The sequence below is a fragment of the Leucopleurus acutus genome (assembly GCF_964270905.1).
Source record: "Leucopleurus acutus genome assembly, chromosome: 4".
NCBI classification, from domain to species: Eukaryota; Metazoa; Chordata; class Mammalia; order Artiodactyla; family Delphinidae; genus Leucopleurus; species Leucopleurus acutus.
The window spans coordinates 3,130,888-3,150,097 of record NC_139146.1 but is presented as its reverse complement, the minus strand read 5'-3'; the positions used below and the strand labels follow the sequence as shown (position 1 = coordinate 3,150,097).

The 19,210-nt window shown below is 58.4% G+C and overlaps 1 protein-coding gene across 1 annotated transcript in view; it reads right to left on the bottom strand.

Annotated features, from left to right (window-relative positions):
- The window catches only part of ACOX3 (acyl-CoA oxidase 3, pristanoyl), a 48,078-nt gene that overhangs the window by 14,058 nt on the left and 14,810 nt on the right, over positions 1-19,210 (bottom strand). The window contains exons 7-13 of the mRNA XM_082838967.1: positions 17,508-17,596; positions 12,037-12,133; positions 10,032-10,214; positions 8,245-8,367; positions 6,589-6,709; positions 4,397-4,519; positions 4,042-4,155 (exon numbers count right to left, since the gene is read on the bottom strand). Coding sequence (XP_082695093.1) covers positions 4,042-4,155; positions 4,397-4,519; positions 6,589-6,709; positions 8,245-8,367; positions 10,032-10,214; positions 12,037-12,133; positions 17,508-17,596 — 850 coding nt within the window. The remainder of the gene's footprint in view (positions 1-4,041; positions 4,156-4,396; positions 4,520-6,588; positions 6,710-8,244; positions 8,368-10,031; positions 10,215-12,036; positions 12,134-17,507; positions 17,597-19,210) is intronic.

Sequence of the window (19,210 nt, the reverse complement as noted above, 5' to 3'; positions counted from 1 at the left end):
CACAGGGCGTGAGGACGAGCCCAGGCACACGGCGAGCGCGCGGGGTAGGGGTGCGGAGTGTGACCCGGCCACGTGGCTCTGCGTCCACGCTTTCCCGTCCGACCCAGGCAGAGGGCCCAGAGCCAGGGCGCCCAGGCCCGCGGGGCCCGCAGCTGCTCCCGGCTCCAGACGCCCAGGTGGGATCTGGCCGAACTGGGTCTGGGCACAAAGGCGGGACACGGGGCACCTGGGATTTCCTTCGATGTCACACAGCCCGTTCCCTGGGAAGATGACGCATGGTACCCACCGCTACGGGTCCTGCTACGGACCCCCGACCGTTTCACGCTGTCGTATCCGTCATCTCACAGCACAGCTGAGAACTTCGAACTTCATTATAAAGAGCAAACGATCCAGGTCACTGGGCTGAGGAATCGGCTCAAAGGCCGCAAGCTGCCCGAGCTCACACAGCTGTTCTCAGGGAGCCCAGGAGGCGGGGGTGCGGACCCGGGACCCGCACCCCTCCCAGAGGCCTGCCGGGTGGGGTGGCTGGAACGGGGCATGTTCTAACCCCCTGAAACCTGTGAATGTGCCCTCACTTGGGCACAGGGTCTTTGCAGATGGAATGACGGGACAACACGGGGTCATCCTAGATCAGGGTGGCCCTGAATCCGATGAGAAAAAGGAGAAGCGCACACACAGAAGAGAGGCCGTGTGAAGGCAGAGGCAGAGATGGGGGACGCGGCCACAAGCCCAGGGATGCCTGCAGCCCCCACGAACTGCGGAGATGAGGAGGGAGCCTCCCCGGAGCCTCCGGAGGGAGTGCGGCCCCGCCCACACCGGGGCAGTGAGCTTCGGTCCAGGACACATTCCTGCTGTTTTCACACCCAGTCCTGTGCCACGGGACACCCGCAAACCAGCGGCCCAGGGCGCTGCCCTTCAGGACATCCCTGAAAAGCCAGGTGGACACTGGAAACCAGCTCTGATGCCGACGGGGCCCGCTCTGACGCGTGTGTGTCCCAGGGTCTTTGTGGCTAAACTCTTCCTGCCGGATGGACCGTCACCAAGACGGTAACAGGTGGGCGCCACGGGGACTCAGATTTTCCATGATCTATTTACGTGGCAACAAAACCCAGGAAGTCGCCAAGGCCAGCAGCCGCTCAGGCTAACTCCTGACCCCAGCCAGGGGCCCCACCATCCCACGACGCAGCAACCGCGGCTCCTCCGGACTCTTCCCCGACGCTGCCCGGGCAGGCGACCCCCTGCAGAAGCGACCCGGCTCCCCGAGGGCCCCGCACCACGTGGAGCCCCCGTGCTGACGTCAGCAACCAGTTCACGGTTTGCTCTGTGCTCCGAGTGAGAAGCAAGCTTGATACGTGAGTTGCTGGACCGTTTTTCCTAGAAATTCCACTTTCAGCCTTTAGTGTTTCACAGAGAAGCGGGTCACCCTGCTCCGTGTTCACACGGAGGGGCGGAGCCCCCAGCGAGCACACAAAAGGTACAATCGCAGCCGGCGGCGTGCGGGCCACTCGCAGAGTCCGTCTGGGCGCGAGGAGTCATCGGGAACGAACTGGGGGAAACCGGCACAGGTGGGCGGTAACGCTCTTGCTTGGGGGCTGCTGACGGCCCAAGACAAATGCTGCTTCAACTTCAGTCCCCAAGTCCCTCCCAGGCTCCTGGGTCACAAATGGCCTCCTCGGGGCTCCCCTGGCCGCTCCCCTGCACCCCTCGAAGGCCCTGAGCGCTGCCTGTCTCCCCATGCCGGCTCCCCCCACCCAGGCGCACTCCCAGGGCGGCCACTGTCACTACGGTCAATCACTCCGAGGTCTGCCCACCCGCCTGGCCTCTCAGTGTCGGGGCTCCCCGACACGCCCACCGGGCACTCAACGTGGGACCCCTGAACTCCCAGTTTCACCAGCACCCCCCCCGGGGGGTCTCTCACCTGGCCCTCCATCGAACGTACCACCTGACCATGCCCCCGACCGTCCCCCGTGCCCTCACCCAGCTCCCGTCGCTCTCTCCTGTGCTGCCCCTGCCTGGGTTCTGGTCCTCTGGTTGCTCTCCCGAATCCAGCCTTGCTCTGCGTCGGCACCAGAGCTCGCCTTCCAAAGTGGGGCTCTGGCCCAGGTGCGCCCCAGAAAGCAAGGCTTGGCCACCTGGCCCAGATCCTCGGCTGGCACACAGCCCCAGGTGTGGGAGCCACCTGCTCTCCCACCATGCCCACCCCACGGCTCCTGTGCGGCTGACTGCTCCCCAAACACACCGCTCTGAACCTCCAAGACCCACCTTGCAAGCCGCCTTCCTGGGAAACAGCCAACTCACGCTACAGGGGTCACTCTGCACCCACCATTCCCAAGGGAGGGCCCCAGCTCATGGCGGTGAGCCGCCCACGAGGGCGGGGGGTACCGCATTCCCTCTTGATACCTTACAGGGGAAACTGAGGCCCAGAGAGGTTAAGCATCTAGCTCGAGGTTACACAGCCGACTCCAGACCCTGAGCTTCCAACCTCTGGGCGGTGTGCTGACCGCACCATGTACCCCTCTGAACACGTGATGCTACACGACCCTACTGTCCCGCGTGTATACACAATGGTCAGAGCAGCCAACACGCTGAACTCCAATTATTTAATATTTTTGCAAATAAGCCAACTAAAGGAAAAAACTGGGCCTCAGTTATTAAGCGACGTGCAGCTCCTCAACACTCAGGACCATTTGTTAAACCCATCCTCAGCACACACGCATCCTCAGCACATAAATCAGAGGAAGCAGACGGAGAGCTGCCCCACCCGGCCCCTCCCTCTCCAAACAAACCTTTTAATCCCTGGAGGAAAAATCTCCTGACCTTGCAGACAGCCCTCGCTCAATACTGGAAAGGTCTTGAGTGTCCAGCCCTACAGAGCCCCAGGGTCAGATGTCATCTGTGGACTTTTTACCAAAGATGCAGCTGAGACAAAGGCCGGCCCCGAGGTGTGGGATTTCATGATCGAATGCCCTGGAGACGAACGGCTGGCTGTGGGCTCCCGATCGTCAGTGTTGGATGCCAAGCCCCTTTTGTCAAATGAATTTTGTTTGCGTTCTTTGCTCCAGAAAATGTTTTCACTTTGTTGGAACGAGCAGAAATTAGAGCACCCACAGGAAAAACAGATGACGCCGCCCTGGCGCGCTTCCTGATGGCCGGCGCGCAACACAGCTCCTGCGCCCACAGCTCCCGCGAGCGGGGAAGGGCACAGCGGGCACAGCGGACGCCTCCTGAAGCTGGCGGACCACGTGCTTACGTTCTGATTTTACAGTGGGGGACGGTATTAGGGGAAAACATTCCGGTGGGGTTGATGTTATTAGAACGATTAGGTCATTTCCGGGGGCTTCCTGGAGCAACATTTGGGGAGCTCTGTAAGCATCAGAAAGAGATCTTCAAGTGTGTCCCTGTGTCCCCTTAGCACTTTAAGAAGGGAGATAAAGGAGGTGCGTTATTGTCAGAAAAGCTGTAACGAAGTGTGGTGAGGGAGCCGAAGCAGTTACTAGCAGCAGTGTTTCTGGATGATGATGGTGATGAAGAAGGTGGAGGAGAGACGGCCGGCAAGTCAGCCCAGCCCGGGTCTGACGCCTGCTCCGGCCGCTGACATGCACTGGGGTGCACTGGGGTGGACTGGGCAGCCGTGGTCTCCTCTCCTGGAGACGTGAGCAGCGGTGCAGCCCGGCGGGGTCCCCCAGAGACGGCACGCCCAGTGGCCGCAGCTGCTGATGCTGCGATGTGTCACATGCTCTCCATCCTCCGAGTAAGGGAGGGGGCGGCTCCTTCACCCGGAGGACCCAGCGACCTGCCCCCGGGGGACACAAACACTCTGTAAAGCCAGGTGCCCTCCTGCCACGCCAAAGGCTCTCCGCTAACAGCGTTCCGTGGAACACACAGCATCTCGACAGCGGTTTTTGCGATTAAAATCACAACCGTTAACACGGTGGGGGGCCAGGAACAGACCCAGCACCCCTTGCTCTCTGGCAGATGGGCTGCCATTCCAGCTTCTGCCAGGCACAGTGCACCCTGGAGACACGGAGGGAGTGTACTTACCTGAGGAGTCCAAGCAGTCCTCAGGGCTGGAAGCCTCGAACCTGTGGCCAAGGAGGTTGGGATAGGCTTCCAGAAAGTCCACGGTCTTCAGCGGGCTCTCAATGCGGGCACCGTCTAGGAGCACAGCCAGTGACTCGGGAGAGCCAGGGACCCCACCCCCCACCCCAGGAGATGTCTGGCGGAAGGACCCCACCTGCCCCAGCCCATCACTTCAGAAGCTGGTCCATCCCCATTTGATCACACATTTCCTTCCTGCAAACCCAGAGTCCATCCCGACAGAAGAGCTAACTAAAGGGGGCCTGGGAACCTCACCCTCCCGCCCCCAACTGGGCTGCAGGGGCGCCGGCCTCCTCACCTTGGTCCCGGCGCACCAGCAGCCCAAGCAGGTAGTTGCTGGTCTGCTGCAGCAAGACGTTGTTGTCGCCTTCGTATGTGCAGTTCGGGTCGTTGTCATCTCTGAGGTCTCCCAGACGGTTCACTGCAAGGAGGCCCCAGCGTTCTCGTCACTGGGGGTGCACATGTGGGAAGTGCCCCCCAACCCCCAGCTGCCACCTGGGACTCTGAGGTCCCAGGCCCGGCTTGACCGGATGAAGCACTTCCCGCCCTGCTCCCAGTGCCAGCTCCACCCCCGACCCGCGGTGTGCCGTCTCCATCCGGCTGCTCCCTCTTTAAGGACATATTGGTGACACCCGCGAGGTCCCCGGGAAGAGAGGCGGGTGGCTCCCCGGGAAGCCCCAGGGCCACGCTCAAGAAGCATCCGCTGGCGTCAGCATCCCTGTCCCTACCACGAGCCTCTCGGGTCACCTGGCATAGCGCCCTCCAGTGGGGTCACTGACAGAGCTGACTACCTGAGCGGCGGGAGGGTGCCCTTCTTCCTTTTCCAACTGAAGGAACCCTTCTTTGGACACGAGACATTTCAAATATCTGAAGACAACTCTCATTTTTCTCTTGTCTTTCCCACCAGCGAAATAACCCAATTCCTTTGCAGATTTGATAAAGTATGCTTCCCAGATCTTCACCACCTAGGTTTCCATCCTCTGATGGAAAATGTTCTCCAAACGTGAGGCTGAGATGGGAGAAAGGGTAGGACCCTAACTTCTCACACTCACGTATTGCTATGAACAGCCCAAGAGGGTGTAAGACGTTCAGCAGCAGACACGAGGCTTGTGGTCACCTATGACACCCTGATCATCTTCCTCTGAATTGCTGCCCATGCCACAGTTAGACCACTGAACGTGAAGGGCTAAGAGTGCCCTTAGAGAAATGATTTGCAATTGATATTTAAATCTAGATAAACGGCTTTACATTTATCCCTGCTGAGTTGGGCCTCACTGGCTTCAGCCCTGTTTGTATTATGTGATGACACTTCCTTTAGTCATTTTTGTTGTCTGAAGGGCTGCGTGATTCAAGTTCCTCCTTCTAAACTATTTATAGCGTCTCTATATGAGCTATAACAACAAACAAATACTACACAGCATTGCACAGAGGACAAAACACATGGATGAGTAACGTCTGCAGCCCTACGATTACCCACACGTCAGTAAACGTGGAGTGTGGAGGAGGGGAGGGGCCCCCCTGCCTGCCGCCCCCGCACGAGGAGTAACTGGGAAACATCCCGGTTACTGAAAGCTCCTAAAAGGCTTCCGGAGGAATAAACTGTCAACTCTGCCAGCTCTGTTGCCTTCTTTGAGTAACCAGACTTTAACCAATCAGTTATTGAAGAGACTCGCACACGGGGAGTTAGGCAGGTAAGCTGCAATGATGATGACGACCACGATAATAACGATAATGATAACAGACCAAAATGACGGGGCACACGCCCTATGCCAACACTGTGCTCGACCCTTCATGTGGGTTAGTTCACTTACCCGTTGCAAAGCCCCCCGTTGTGCTATCCTATCATCAGTCCCATTCTACGGAGAAGAAAGCTGAGGGGCAGTGAGGGTGGGCAGCTTGCCTGTGGCTACGAAGCCCGTGACCAGCAGAGCCGGGATCTGGTCCCGGGCTGTCGGTCTCCCCCTCTCTCCACCATCCACCAGCTGACCGACTGCCAGTGTCAATAAAAGCAAACTCTCTTTTTCTAAGTTTCAGACTTTTTCTTCGGAACAAAACTTGCTGCCAGTTTACTGCCAAAGCCATTAACTAAAAAGTTCCAATTCAGATGAACAGATAAGCTCCTTCCTCTGCTGGTTTTCGGTCTCCACGCTGCTTCGTGACACCCGGATTTCGACCGAGGAACGTCAGGTGGCGGCGAGCCGAGGGACTGGACTAGGGCAGGGGTTGGCAAACCCGCTCTGGAAAGTTCCAGCCAGTCAATGTTTTAGGCTTTGCTGAGACGGCTCTGCTGGGCGGGTGGGGCGGGAACACGGCCACGGGAAGTGTGTAAGCAGATGGGCGTGGCCGGGGGGCCAACAAATCTTTATTCACAAAAACCTTTACCCACGGAGACGGCCTTTGGCCCGCAGGCTGTCGTTTGCCGACCCCTGGCCGTGAGCCACATGGTGCGGGAGAGGACAGGAGACCAGCCCACGTGTCCCCAAAACCTACTGGCCAGATAGCCGTGTCCTCCGCACGCCTCCCGGCACTCCTGGATTCCGCGCTGGGCCGTCCACGAGGCCAGGGGCTTGCCGGCCGACGCCAAGGCGTGGATCTCGCGTCCCAGCTCTGCCTTGGGAGAGAGAAGCCAACGAGAACAGGTGAAAAAAGGCTCCGACCCCAGAGGTCAGGGGTCAGTTCAAGCACAGCCTCAGAGGCTCATGTCCCCTCCAGTCTAATCCGAGGTACCCGACGACTACAAAGGAAAGAAACCCCATTTTAGTTTAAAAAACAGGATTCAAGTAAACAGGGATACCCTGCAGTACAGTCACACAACTTCACGACAGTGAAAACAAACGACCACAGCTCTGCCTAGCCGGTAAACACGGGGTGGGAGCGCGGGGGAGCGGGGAAGGCTGATGGCAGAAGAGCATGACGTTATGACTCCGTTTACACGAAGTTCGCAGCCGAGACTAAGAAGAAACCCAAGGGGTGGGAGGCGGTGCCGAGACACTGCCCCCAGGGGAGAGGGTGGCAGGCGGCCCCAGAGGACTGCACAGACATGGCCACTCGGTCCACACTGCGCGGAGGCCCAGCCAGCATCCCCAGCCTTAACACGTCTGGTAAATACTCTTTCGCCTCGACTCGATATTCAACGCAAACAGTTACAAGAGAGACACACACACACACCCGCTAAATAACGTGATGTGTTTTACCAGCATTTTCAACTTCAAAGAAGGGCTACTTTATAACCTGTGCCTGGGTTGAAGCACTGAGTATCAGAAAGAACAGAGCTCGACGACACGTCAAAACATTTTTAACAGGACAACTCCATTGTCCGCTGGCAAAAGTTTCAATGACTCATGCTGGGGAGAAAAAACACGCGTAACCCTGCACTCCTGATGAAACGGTCTTCAGGGTCACGGTCGTCACGGTTGGCCTGACTGCTCAGCGGTGCACACTGCCGGCAAGCCCCGCCGCCCCCCGCCTCCCCCACCCCACCTCTGGACTCCTGAATGTTTACGCTGAATATTCCAAAACGTGCTAATTTGATACAGGCTTTTCAGGGCGTGGTGCGTAACCCCGATCTGCAGCATTCCTAATCAGTTTTCAGACGCCCTTGGTGTGATTCCCATTTCACCGCTGCCCAGGAGGCAGCGTAAGGGGGGAAAAGAAACAACACATGAACCGTCCACACAGAAATTAGCGGAGGACCCCTTTCTACGAAGGGGCCGACCTCAGTGGATTTGCACGCTCATTTCTGGAGCAAAGCCCCGCCTGTCAAGTCAAATCCAGTCAGCTGGATTCAGACCTTTGTCGCGTTGTTTACAAAGGGATCAGAATCGTGAAATCGACTGAGGGGCCGGTAATGCGGATTTTGCAAAACCATCATGTTCTCAAGAGGAGAACAGCAGCTGAACTCACAGACGGGAACCGGGAGACGTGTCAGCACATCCTTGAGAATCGGGAATGTGGACACGTGCCTGACACGTTCCCATCGCAGCGAGGGCTCCGAGAGGACACAGCCCACGGGTCAAGTCGGACGGAGCCTCCGTCCCCGCGAATCCACGCACCGAGGCTGTTCTGAAAGAAAGGCTGAATCTGTGCTGTCCAACCCGTGAGATTTAAAGGATGATAAACGCTGTGGAGAAAAGCGGAGACCCTCACCTGCCTGGCGCTCCGGTCTTTCCCCAGAAGGCCTTGCTGAAGCTCCACCAGATCCAGGAAGAGAGATTTGGAGAAGTGGTCCAAGGCATAGGCCGCGGCCAGGTACGGAAGTAAACGCCATTGCTGAAACAGACAAGTCCCTGCCTGGAGGCCTCCAAGTGCCCCCAGGGGCCGCCTGCCTTCCGGGGCTGGAGCGCCAGGAACCCGCTGCCCACCGCCCCCACTCGTTGCAGAAGGTCCCGCACGTCTCCCGGACCCACCCCCGTGACGCCTGCCCCCCGACGCTCTTCCGGTGCGGCCGGGTCTCCCGCACCACCCTGACGACCCCACTCAAGGAGAAACTGTGCCGCGTGCACCACCCTGCACGGCCCCCTCACCGCTCTCCCATCCATGTGACCCGAGCCAGAGCAAATGCTGATCTACAAGAGAACTAAGAAAGCCAGGCGGCCGTGCCTGAGCGCGGGGCCCACCCGGCGACGCCTGGGCTTTGGGAGCCTACGGGGAATGAAGCGACCACCCCCAGAGCCAGACGGGGAAACAGGCTCACGGAGAGCCGAGGGAGGGTGTCTCTTTCACCAGCGCACATCCGCTGTTGCGTGGATGGAGGGGGCGGAGCCTGAAAGGACCTGGGAGACAGGTGCCACCGTCGGCAGCCCCGTGGTCACCTGCCGTTTCCTGGGTGTGGTCACGGTGCCAACTGCTTCTCATGCACTAACGTATTTAATCCTTACAGCCACTCACAGAGAGGTATTATCAGCAGTCCCAACTTACAAAGGAGAAAACTAGAGCACAGAGAGGTTCAGTGGCTTGCCCAAGGACACACAGCAGGGAGGGGGCAGACCTGGGGTCAGAAGTCCAAGCATGTGGCTCAGGTGGGCTCTCGTGACCGCTGAGCCAGGCCTGATGCCCAGTCGGACGTGCCGTGACCTCACCAAGGCCACGGGGTTGGTGGTGTGGTGGACACTGTGTGCCAGCCCGGCATGAGCCAGGCACTGGGCTTTTCCTTACTTGTTTATTTGGTATTAAAACAAGTTCACGGCCATAGTAAAAGAAATCTTAAAAGAAACAACTTCGATTCAGTTACAATTACCTGAAACTTGCGCTCAGATACACCTTTGCTCGGGCCTAACTGGCCAAGACCTGGGTCCGACTTAGCTGCTGACTCTGGCAGGAGCCACTGACTACTCGAGCCTCGGGGACCCACCTGGATCCCCAGCCCACCTGGTGTGCAGGGCAGCTGCATGGTGAGCACGGAAGGGCTGGGGACGCAGGGACACCGGTGGGGGCTCGCTGTGATAAAATGCGTCCCCCGCCCCACCCCGGCGTCCAGGTGATGCCCAGCCTGAGTTGCACCTTTGCCATCGAGGGCTGCCTCATCTCGGAGGACCCGGAAGGCGAGCGTCCCCCCTGCTAGAGCACGTCACCACGAACAGTGCTGCCCCCTCAGCCGCTGTGTCCTGGGGTCACTTCCCAGGGATGGGACGAGCGCGTTGGAGTGTGGCCTGGACGTCAGGGTCCCGCAGGTGGGACGAGCGTGCGCACCTGCTCCCTCGGCCTCACCAGAGCGCTCCTGCTGGTCGTACATACTCCTGTTCAACCAAAGACCATTTATCGAGACCACGTGTGGCCCCAGACGCCGCACTCCTTCCCTGTGAGTGTCACGCCCTCTGTTAACTCCTGAAGAGGCCTGATCAGCAACCAGCAACCCAGGTGCAGCGACCTAAGAGAGGAGGTATGTCTGCACGCGGAGCAGAAAGAAAGTGAACCCACGCCTGCGGAAGCTGTACCTGCATCGGATACTCCAGCACCGGTACTTCCTCCTCGTCTGTTGGTCCAAACTGACGCCTGGTGGCCGAGAAACGCAGAGCTATGGACACGGCCAGCTTTAGGTTCACGACGGACATGCCCGCGATGGCGACCCGGCCGGAGGACAGGCTGCCCAGGGACTCGCTGAAGTGCTGCCTGGCGTCCTGCAGGAGGAAGACAGGTGAGGGCGGACCTGGGACCCGCAGGCTGCCTTGGGGACGGGCACAGACGTGGAGGGGTGCTCCTTTATTCTTCCAGGCCCTGCCCCCAGGGCGCCCCAGGCATAGGCCCCTGGGCCCAGGAGGCCAAGCTGCATGGGGGCCGGCGTCCCCATCACGGGATGCTGTGGGGAGGCACGGAGGATGCCTAGTGACAGGAGGACGGGGCCCCGGGCAGATGTACCATCTGCAGAGACCTGCAAACGGCCACCTGGAAGTACGAAGCCCCGCTCCAATCCCACCGAGGACCGGACAGCTGTGCCGAGAGCGACGCGGGAGCCGAAGTGGAGGGCGTGGCTGGCACCGACAGTTCGTTTATAAACCAGGCTCCTTCCCCCAGCCCCTCACCCCCACCTGGGATTCCTCCCGGTCCATCAAACCACCATTCTAAGCGGTGTGATGGCCAGCTGCCGTCCTCTGTGATCTTTGAAACTGGGCAATTGCCCGTGTGCGTCTATTTTTAATGTGTTGCAAATCGCAACGCGCTTATCGCTGTTTCCAACAGTGGCTCGTGCTTTAAGGGCCGTCGGCGGCGTTCGGGTACCTCTGCCCGTAAGGCTCACCCAGTTATCCGATCACGTGCACCTCCCTCACCCCCTGCTGCTCCTCCTGGGTTCACTTATTTTACTATTCGGACTTTTCTTCCAAAAGTATGTCCACGCTGGTATTTGTGTGGCAACACGTCAAGCCTCTGGCCGACAATATTGATTCTGTTCTCATGCACGAATGACAGTCCAGTTGGATCTAGAAGAAGCGTGTTTACAGTTGTTTTCCCTCAATGGTTTGAAGTGTCATCTCACTGACTTCTCGCGTGCGGCGTCGTGCCGGAACTCTGAGACTAAAGGGGCTTCCATTCCGTGGGAGTTGGCCCAGCATCCTGTCTCTGGAAGGTCTCAGCATCTTCTCTACGAGGTTCTGACATTTCTCTGCAGTGAGTGTGGGATGGGAGACCCTGACTCCCCCTCTATGGGCCCCTCTGTCAAGGTTTTCTTCCTTCTTTACTTTAAAGACATTTATCTTCATCGTTTCTGCAAAACGTTGTCTCCGTGGTTCTCTCCATCCTTTCCTGCCGCCTCCTTCACTCTGATTTCCAACCGCTAATTCACTCTCCCGCTGTAGGTACCCCATCTGTTGGGTTCTCTCAATGACTTACTTTCGTACTTTTCATTCATTTTTTATAGCGCTGTTTCCATTCTTGAACGGCTTCCTGTGTCACCTCTAGCTTCTCTCGTCCTCTGAAGGTACCCGTCACACTCGTTGAAGCCCTGTTCTCTCGGCTCCAAGCAGCTGATGTCAGGCGGGGTTCTCACACGCACACGTGCTGCCGGGACGCGTCATCCCGGCTGTGGGTTCAGGCCTGGGAGGGCTCAGCTACCCTGACTTGGCCACGTCTGGAAAGCGCCCGGGGCCGTGCCACTGCATGTCTACACTCAGTGAACTTAGGGGCGTGGTCAGACACCAGAGGACACTGTCACCCCCGTTGGTGCACAGCCCACAAGGCGACCCTTCACTCTTAAGCCCCTGGTGGGAAACAGCGCCGGCGGGGGCAACCTCCCTGACTGAAATGCCGGGGGGCTGGCAGGGGCGGGGTGGGGGGAGGTCATCGTGCTCGGGGCCCTGGGGGTGTGGCCGACCCAAGCACTCCCGTCCCTGTTGGCGGCGCTGGGACCTGGTCCTAGACAGGCTTGCACGGGCCACGGGCTCCTGTGGTGACTCTCTCCCCTGAGCACAGGGGGTGGGTGTCCTGTGGGCCTGGAGGCAGCTGTACCTTAACATGGGTGACGTAGGTGCCCTCGGGGGTGATATCTCCTGAGCGGTTCAGCAGGTCCTGGCGAGGAATCCTGACCTTGTGGAACATGGCAAATCTGTGTGGAGACACAGCACTTCTGGTTAAACTGGGGTCGGCCCCTGGGGCTTATCTCCTCTCCCTCCTGAAACTCAGTCAAATAAAAGCAAAGGACAGGGCTTCCCTGGTGGCGCAGTGGTTGAGAGTCCGCCTGCCGATGCAGGGGACAGGGGTTCGTGCCCTGGTCCGGGAAGATCCCACGTGCCACGGAGCGGCTGGGCCCGTGAGCCATGGCCGCTGAGCCTGCGCGTCCGGAGCCTGTGCTCCGCAACGGGAGAGGCCACAACAGTGAGAGGCCCGCGTGCCGCAAAAAAAAAAAAAAAAAAAAATGGCAAAGCACAGCTCAAAAGGTGACACAATCCCCAAAAGACCAAAAAAAAACAAACCCAACAAAACCCAACAAAACAAAAACACAGGAGAGAGAAGGCACCAGTAGACAAGACATTTCAACTAATTTTTTTATCCAAAAAAGTAGGCGTAAGCAAAAGGTGGTGTGAGTGATGGGCTCTGCGTGAGATAAAGCGGCCGTCTGTTGGTAATGATGGAGGCGAGCCCCCCCACCCCCACTACCGCCGGCGCTCGGGCCTCAGGGCTGCACGCGGGCTCCCGTACACTACACGCTGGGAGGAAACGTCCTCGCTCGCTGCGGCCAGAACACCTGGGACCGGTCATTCAGCAGAAAAGGAGGGACCGTTTTCGTAAAGACGAGAATCTCCGGTTCTCACACTTGACTCCCACACCAGAGTCCACACACGGAGTGACAAAGTCAGCAAACTGGGGTTTTAAACGTCCCGAGTCAAAGAGGGGTACTGCACCATCCCATTAGGGCTCCAGGGACAGGCGAGTCAGCTCCCCTGAGCAGCTGAGAACACGCGTGCACACGCATCCCTGGGGATCACGCGTGTGTCAGTAATCGAAGGTGTTCTCTGTGGTTGTCAGGAAGGAAAATCTATCTCACGACAGTGCAGGGAACAAAGTTATGTGAAGTAACGGGTGGTACGGACACTGTGCGGAAAAACCCAAACCATCTTAAAATATCAATAGTTCCGACAGCGCCTTATCTGATTTCTAAGCAGTTTCGATGTCACACGGAACATTCTTTTACTGAACCACAGGAAGCAGCTCTGGGGAGAAGGGCAGCGCCCTGCGGAGAAGGGGGGCAGCTCCGCGTACCACCCCCCAGCTCCTCCTTGGATCCCAGGCTGTGTGGCTCCCCAGACACCGTCCCGAGCCACGGTGCTTACCCCCACCCCGAGCTGTGTCCTGATGGTCTGTGCCTCTTCTTGTCCCATTTCCTGCAACAGTCTCCCCCTTGGCTCTCTCCAGACCCCACCTCGTCCCCCTGTCCCGCACACGGGAGCAGAGGCCTGTCTAAACCTCAGCTCGGAATGGTCACACCCGGCACGAGAATCTTGGGTCCCTGGGACCAAAAGAATCTAAACCCGTAGGGAAACGTGGTGAGCCCTCCGGCGGGACCCCTGTCAGCTGCTGCCTCCTTGTAGCCCGCAGCCTGTAGCTGGGTCACATCTGCCTGTGACCGTCAAGCCGGCCAGGCCCTCTCCTGGCCTCGGGGCCGACGGCCCTCAGAGCGCTGCCACCTCCTCCAAGATGCCTGCCACGATTCCCACCCCTGCCCCGAGGTGAGCACCCAGGGGTCCCACAGCACCATTAGATGGCGGTCCTGGCCACGTTGCCCACTGAGCCACTTGCCTTTCGGTGGCCGTTAGGGACCCTGTCATAAGGGGGCCACATGCCTGGCACCCAGCAGACACGTCCTAAGTGCCGGGGATGAATCAACAGTGGCGAGACATCGTCCTTAGGGCGCTGGTGCACCTCCACAGAACCCCGAGTCCCGGGGCAGCCTTGAGGGGTGACACAGCCAGTGCACCTGGGGAAGAGCTGAGACCCGGGGCTGGGCGTGGGGCGGCTGGAGGGGCCCCTCCCAAATTCCTTCGGAAGCGACTAGGATTTCTGCACGTGAGGCCACCAGGGCCCCAGCAGCATCCAGGCCAGGGTCTCCCTCCGGCGTGTGACACACAGGCCCGGCCCGAGCACCCGAAGGCACTGCCTGGAGGGAGCCACTCATCGGGGCCTTCGTGGGGCGGCTCTGACTGGCCCCGGGACCCACGCCTCTAGAACGCCCGGCCTCAGTGCCGACGTCCCTGGTCTGGTCCAGCTCATCACTTGAAAGGCGAGGAATGCTTTCACAAGTCTGATGCTGTCAGCTGAGAGCGCCCTTTTTAAGGAGTGGAAAATCTTCACCCTCCCCTGCCACACAGGGATGGAACAGGGCGGAATCTATTCATAGTCGCAAAACTATTCGCTGGAGTTTAACTGAAATCAAAATTTTACACATTCTCTTTTGAGCACTGCCATGTGGCAAAGGCTGTTCCAGGAACAGTCGATGCTGGCCAGCCTGGTCAGAATCCCCAGTGTCCCCAGAGGGCAGGGGGCGGGGGACCGCACAGGTCGTATCTGACACGGGGTGTGCGTGTGACACGATAGTGTGAGCATACGGCAGGGCTGGGGGGCTCGCGGGCGGCAGACCCTGCCCCAGGCCCCGCACCCCCTTCCTCCTGGGCCACCCGTTCCACGTCCCGGTGGCCTCCTTGCTCCTGGGGCCTCTCACTGCTGCCCCAGCCCCACCTGGGCCCCAGAGCCTCATGGGACGTCCTCCCAGCCGCTCTGGAGATGCCTCCCCGCCTCACCTCTGAGCAAGTGTGAGGATGCCCGCAGCCCACCTTGAAGGTGAGGCCCAACAGTTCACCGGAGGGATCTCTACTGATTTGCGTTTAGAGTTATTTGGCTAAAAGTAATCCGTGCAATTTACGTCTGCCTCTGATTTCTACACAGTCTTCCCACAGACTCACGAATCCTTGTGACCTACCTATGAACTGCTGACCACTTTTTCAAAATAAAAGATCTCAATCGCGACCCTGCTCTGCAAGCGGCCTGCAAACAAGGAAAGCCAGGGATTCAGACCCGCGCGCCCTCTGCTGGGCGTGCGCCCCGAAGCGGGCAGGGACAGCTGCGTTTCTGGCGGGGCGGGCACCGCCTGCGTCACCGCCCCTGGCCCACATCCCAGCCCCAGCCCAGCGGCCGAGGGACCCCAGGCACCACTGAACCTTCAAAGGCTCAGGGTACGGCTGCTTCCACGTCCTGTCTGCCGGCCTCCGAGTGGCCCCATGGGAACGGCGACTCTGGTTTGGGGGGGCCGCTCTGAGCCGGCTTCAGGGTAGTCGCCATGCTGCCCCCTGGCGGCACCGGGCCGGCACTGCCGAGTCTCAGAAGAGCTTTGCCCCTCGGACGCGACATGTTTATTTAGGAGGGCCTTTGCTACGTTGGTGTGACGCCCTGGGACCATCGCAATAGGAAACAAATACTCGGTCTCTAAAACGGGACTAACAGTCTCTGAGACGAAACTAACACACCATTGTAAAGCAATTATACTCCAATAAAGATGTTAAAAAATAAAATAAGTAAATAAAACGGGACTTGATTTGGAGGACCAAGGGCAGAGTTTTTCACGGATGTCCCAAAACAGTGTTAAAGGTTCTAACGTGTAAAACCAAATGAACGGGGACTGGAGATCTGTGACCTCACCCAAGGCCTTCCTTGGACAGCAGTGACCCAGCAGCACTTGTTCACAGCTGGAGGGTCATTTCCCACCGCCAGGCGCCTGGAGACACACCTGCCCGGCCTTACGTGTGAGCACAGACCCTTCCACAGATGGAGTCACCGTACACGCATTTTCCGGGTCCCACAATGGGACGCGTGGATCTAATAAAAGGACGCTCGTGCTCAGGGCCCAGAGCAAGACGGGGCCTTGCACCTCCACCTCCCGCATGGTCCTCCTTGACGCTGCCTCACCTCGGCCAGATCGGGTCCATCTTCTCAAACACTCCAAGCCGCGAGGCGGCCTCGCCCTGAGGGCTGCAGAGCTTCCCCTGCCCCAAGGACCACAGGCCACATGACCCATCCCTGCCGGGGGGGGCCCCATGCACCCGCACAAAGCAGTGATGGAAGGGAACTGACACCCTCCTCCCCCCACCCCAGGCTCCACGTTAATTAACAGGCTCTTTTCACAGGCCAGCGAGAGAGGCACTCAAAGCTCTAGACAGGTATAGGTTAGGAGGGCTGTGTGTGTGTGTTTCTGGTTTCACTTTTTAGCACCATCCTTCCGTTTTCTCCTCCAGCTACACAGAGTGAAAATCGATGGTTCTCCCGCCCTCTCTGGCACAGGCTGGGGCCCCACCTGTTCTGAGGGTCCAAGCAGAGGTTTGAGACACTCTCCGTGCCCCCAGCTCCCCTACCCCTGGGGAGGGGGGACAGCTGAAAGGAGGCTCCTCCACGCTTAGGGTGGTGGGAGACCACCTGGCCCAGCTTCCGTCTCGGAGATGAGCTGCTGCCTCCTGACTTACACTCAGAATGACCGGGGTCAGGATAAGCAGCGGGCTCCAACTCCGGCGAGGCGGGCTCCTCTGTTCTCTGCCCCCCGACGAAGCGGCAGGTATGCGAACGTTCCCGAGACGCAGCGTGAGATGCACGACCAAGGAACCCCCGGCTGTGCTTCCCCCCCAGGTAGAAAGCGTCTCAGGAGAACAGAGGGGCGCAAAGCATGGCAGCCAGGCTTTCCGGGAGACGGCGCGTGAGTCCCGCCCGCAGGCGCAGGTGACGAGAGCACTGACAGGTAGCAAAGGTCGGTGAGACCACACCTGGCCCCCAGGCAGGGCTACGAGAGGGCCCGGCTTGGGGACATCATGCCCACCTTACAGAGGAGGAGAGGGCCAAGAAAGCTGGTCAAGATAACACAAAGAGGCAGAGGTGGACCCAGGATTTGAACCCAGATCTGATTCCAAAACTCATGCCATGAATGAGCCCGGGAATCCCTCAGGGAGACTCCAAGGCCCTTCCTGACGTGGCTGCCCTGCCCACCCGCCCCACTCCAGCTCCCCAAGCCCAGGTCTCATCTCAGGCCACTCTGCCCCCGCTACCCGGCACCCGGCTCTGTCCCCAGAACCAGCGTGGACACCTGTTGGGTGCCTGAGCTCCAGGACGGGGAGCAGGGCCCGGGTCACAGGCTGAGGCCCCCACGGGATACGGGTGTCCAGCCTGAGCCTGGCCTGACAGCTGGAGTGGCCACCTGCCGGGGAGAAGTCTGTGTGCTCTGCACTTGGGGCCACTTATGTCTCCTGAGGTTGGAGTACAAACAGGACCCGGCCCTTCCCAACATGATCTCAAGTGCAGAGGTAAGGTGCATCCTGCAGGAGCCTGGGGGGGTACGGGGACAGCACTGAGGGGGCCGGTGGGCTCACAGGGGGGACGTACTGAGCAGGCAGCCTTGAGGAACGACCCCTGGAGGAGCGACCGTCAAGTACAAGGTGCGCGCTCACCCATTGTCCAGACCGTTCTGTCCAAGCTTCCTTCCGATGTCGCCAACCATCACCCCTGGCATGGGAAGAAGGGTCTTCGGGTCCCGAATCTGCACAAACCACAGACGGCAACTCTTATGACCACACGAGAATCAAGATGAAAATGTTCGAAACCCCCAGGGACCGAGCCACAGGCGCCCTCTGTGTAGCTGCCGTGGGTTGAAGTGTCCTCCAAACATGCGACCTTGTTGGGAGACAGGGTCCTTGCAGATATAATTAAGGATCTGGAGGTGAGGTCACTCTGGGTTACCTGGGTGGGCCCTGAATCCAATGACCACTGTCCTCCAAGAGTCAGAGGAGGAGAGGGCACGGAGAGAGGGGGGGCCACGTGCAGATGGAAGCAGAGACGGGAGGGAAGCGACCACAGCCCGAGAACTCTGGGGTCACCAGAAGCTGGAAGAGATAGGAAGGACGCTCCCATGGAGCCTCCGGGGGGAGTGTGGCCTTTCTGACACCTTGATTTCAGACCTCTGGCCTCCAGACTGTGGAGAGTAGATTTCTGTGGTTTCAGGCCCCCAGTGTGTGGTGCTTTGTTTGGTTATGGTGGCCCCAGGACACTGACGCCTCCGTCAGCAGCTGATTAGTACGTGCTGCCTGGAGGAGGCCAGGTATTTCCCAGTCACGTTGTAGATGGAGGACTTTCCACTGGCTTTTAATGAAATGACAAAATGGTTGTGCACATACTTGCTGTGGATTACTTTTGTAAATCTCTGCTCCCCCAAATGAGCTTCCAGTAGATATACTTACTAACACACACAGAGACAGCTGGCTCCCTGGTCCTCGCCTCGTGCGCTCTAAGCGGACAGTATCGAGTTTCGTCCTCAAAGACCTTTAGTGATTCCTACCAGGCGTGACTGCGCCACCCTCCCCTCCCAGGGTCATCTGCCGATGTCTGTTGATATTTTGGGTCGTCATAAGTGGCGGGTACTATAGGCATCCAGTGGGCAGAGGCCAGCGATGCCACTAAACATCCTACAGTGCACAGGGTGGTCCCGCAGCATGGAATTATCCAGCCCCGAACGTCAACGGCACGGAGGCTGAAAAAAAACTCCGTGTTAAAGAACTACTGAATTTGTACTATTAGAAATTTAGCTATTTGTATGAATTGCTAGTTTTTCTTTCTTTCAGTGGAACAGTTAGCTAATTTAGTTGAACTTTATAATACTGATAAAATAAAATTGAAGGCTAGCGACAAACAATAAGGCTCAGTGAAGATTCAGATAAAAACTCTTGAAATCCTTATGAAATAGAAAAAAATAGTTTTTAAAAAAAGATGGAGGGCTTCCCTGGTGGCACAGTGGTTGAGAGTCCGCCTGCTGATGCAGGGGACACGGGTTCGTGTCCCGGTCCGGGAAGATCCCACATGCCGCGGAGCGGCTGGGCCCGTGAGCCATGGCCGCTGAGCCTGCGCGTTCGGAGCCTGTGCTCCGCAGCGGGAGAGGCCACAACAGTGAGAGGCCCGTGTACCGCAAAAAAAAACAAAAACAAAACAAAAAAGATGGAGAGGAGAAGAGATATAAAAAACAGTTAGTGATTTTCAAGTAATCAAACAGAAAAACACTGCTAATGCCAGTTTTCAATTCATCTAGAAAGAAATGATAACATCGTCCTTACAAACTTCACGTTAACCTCTCAAATCAAGGAAAGGACGCTCACTAAAGTCA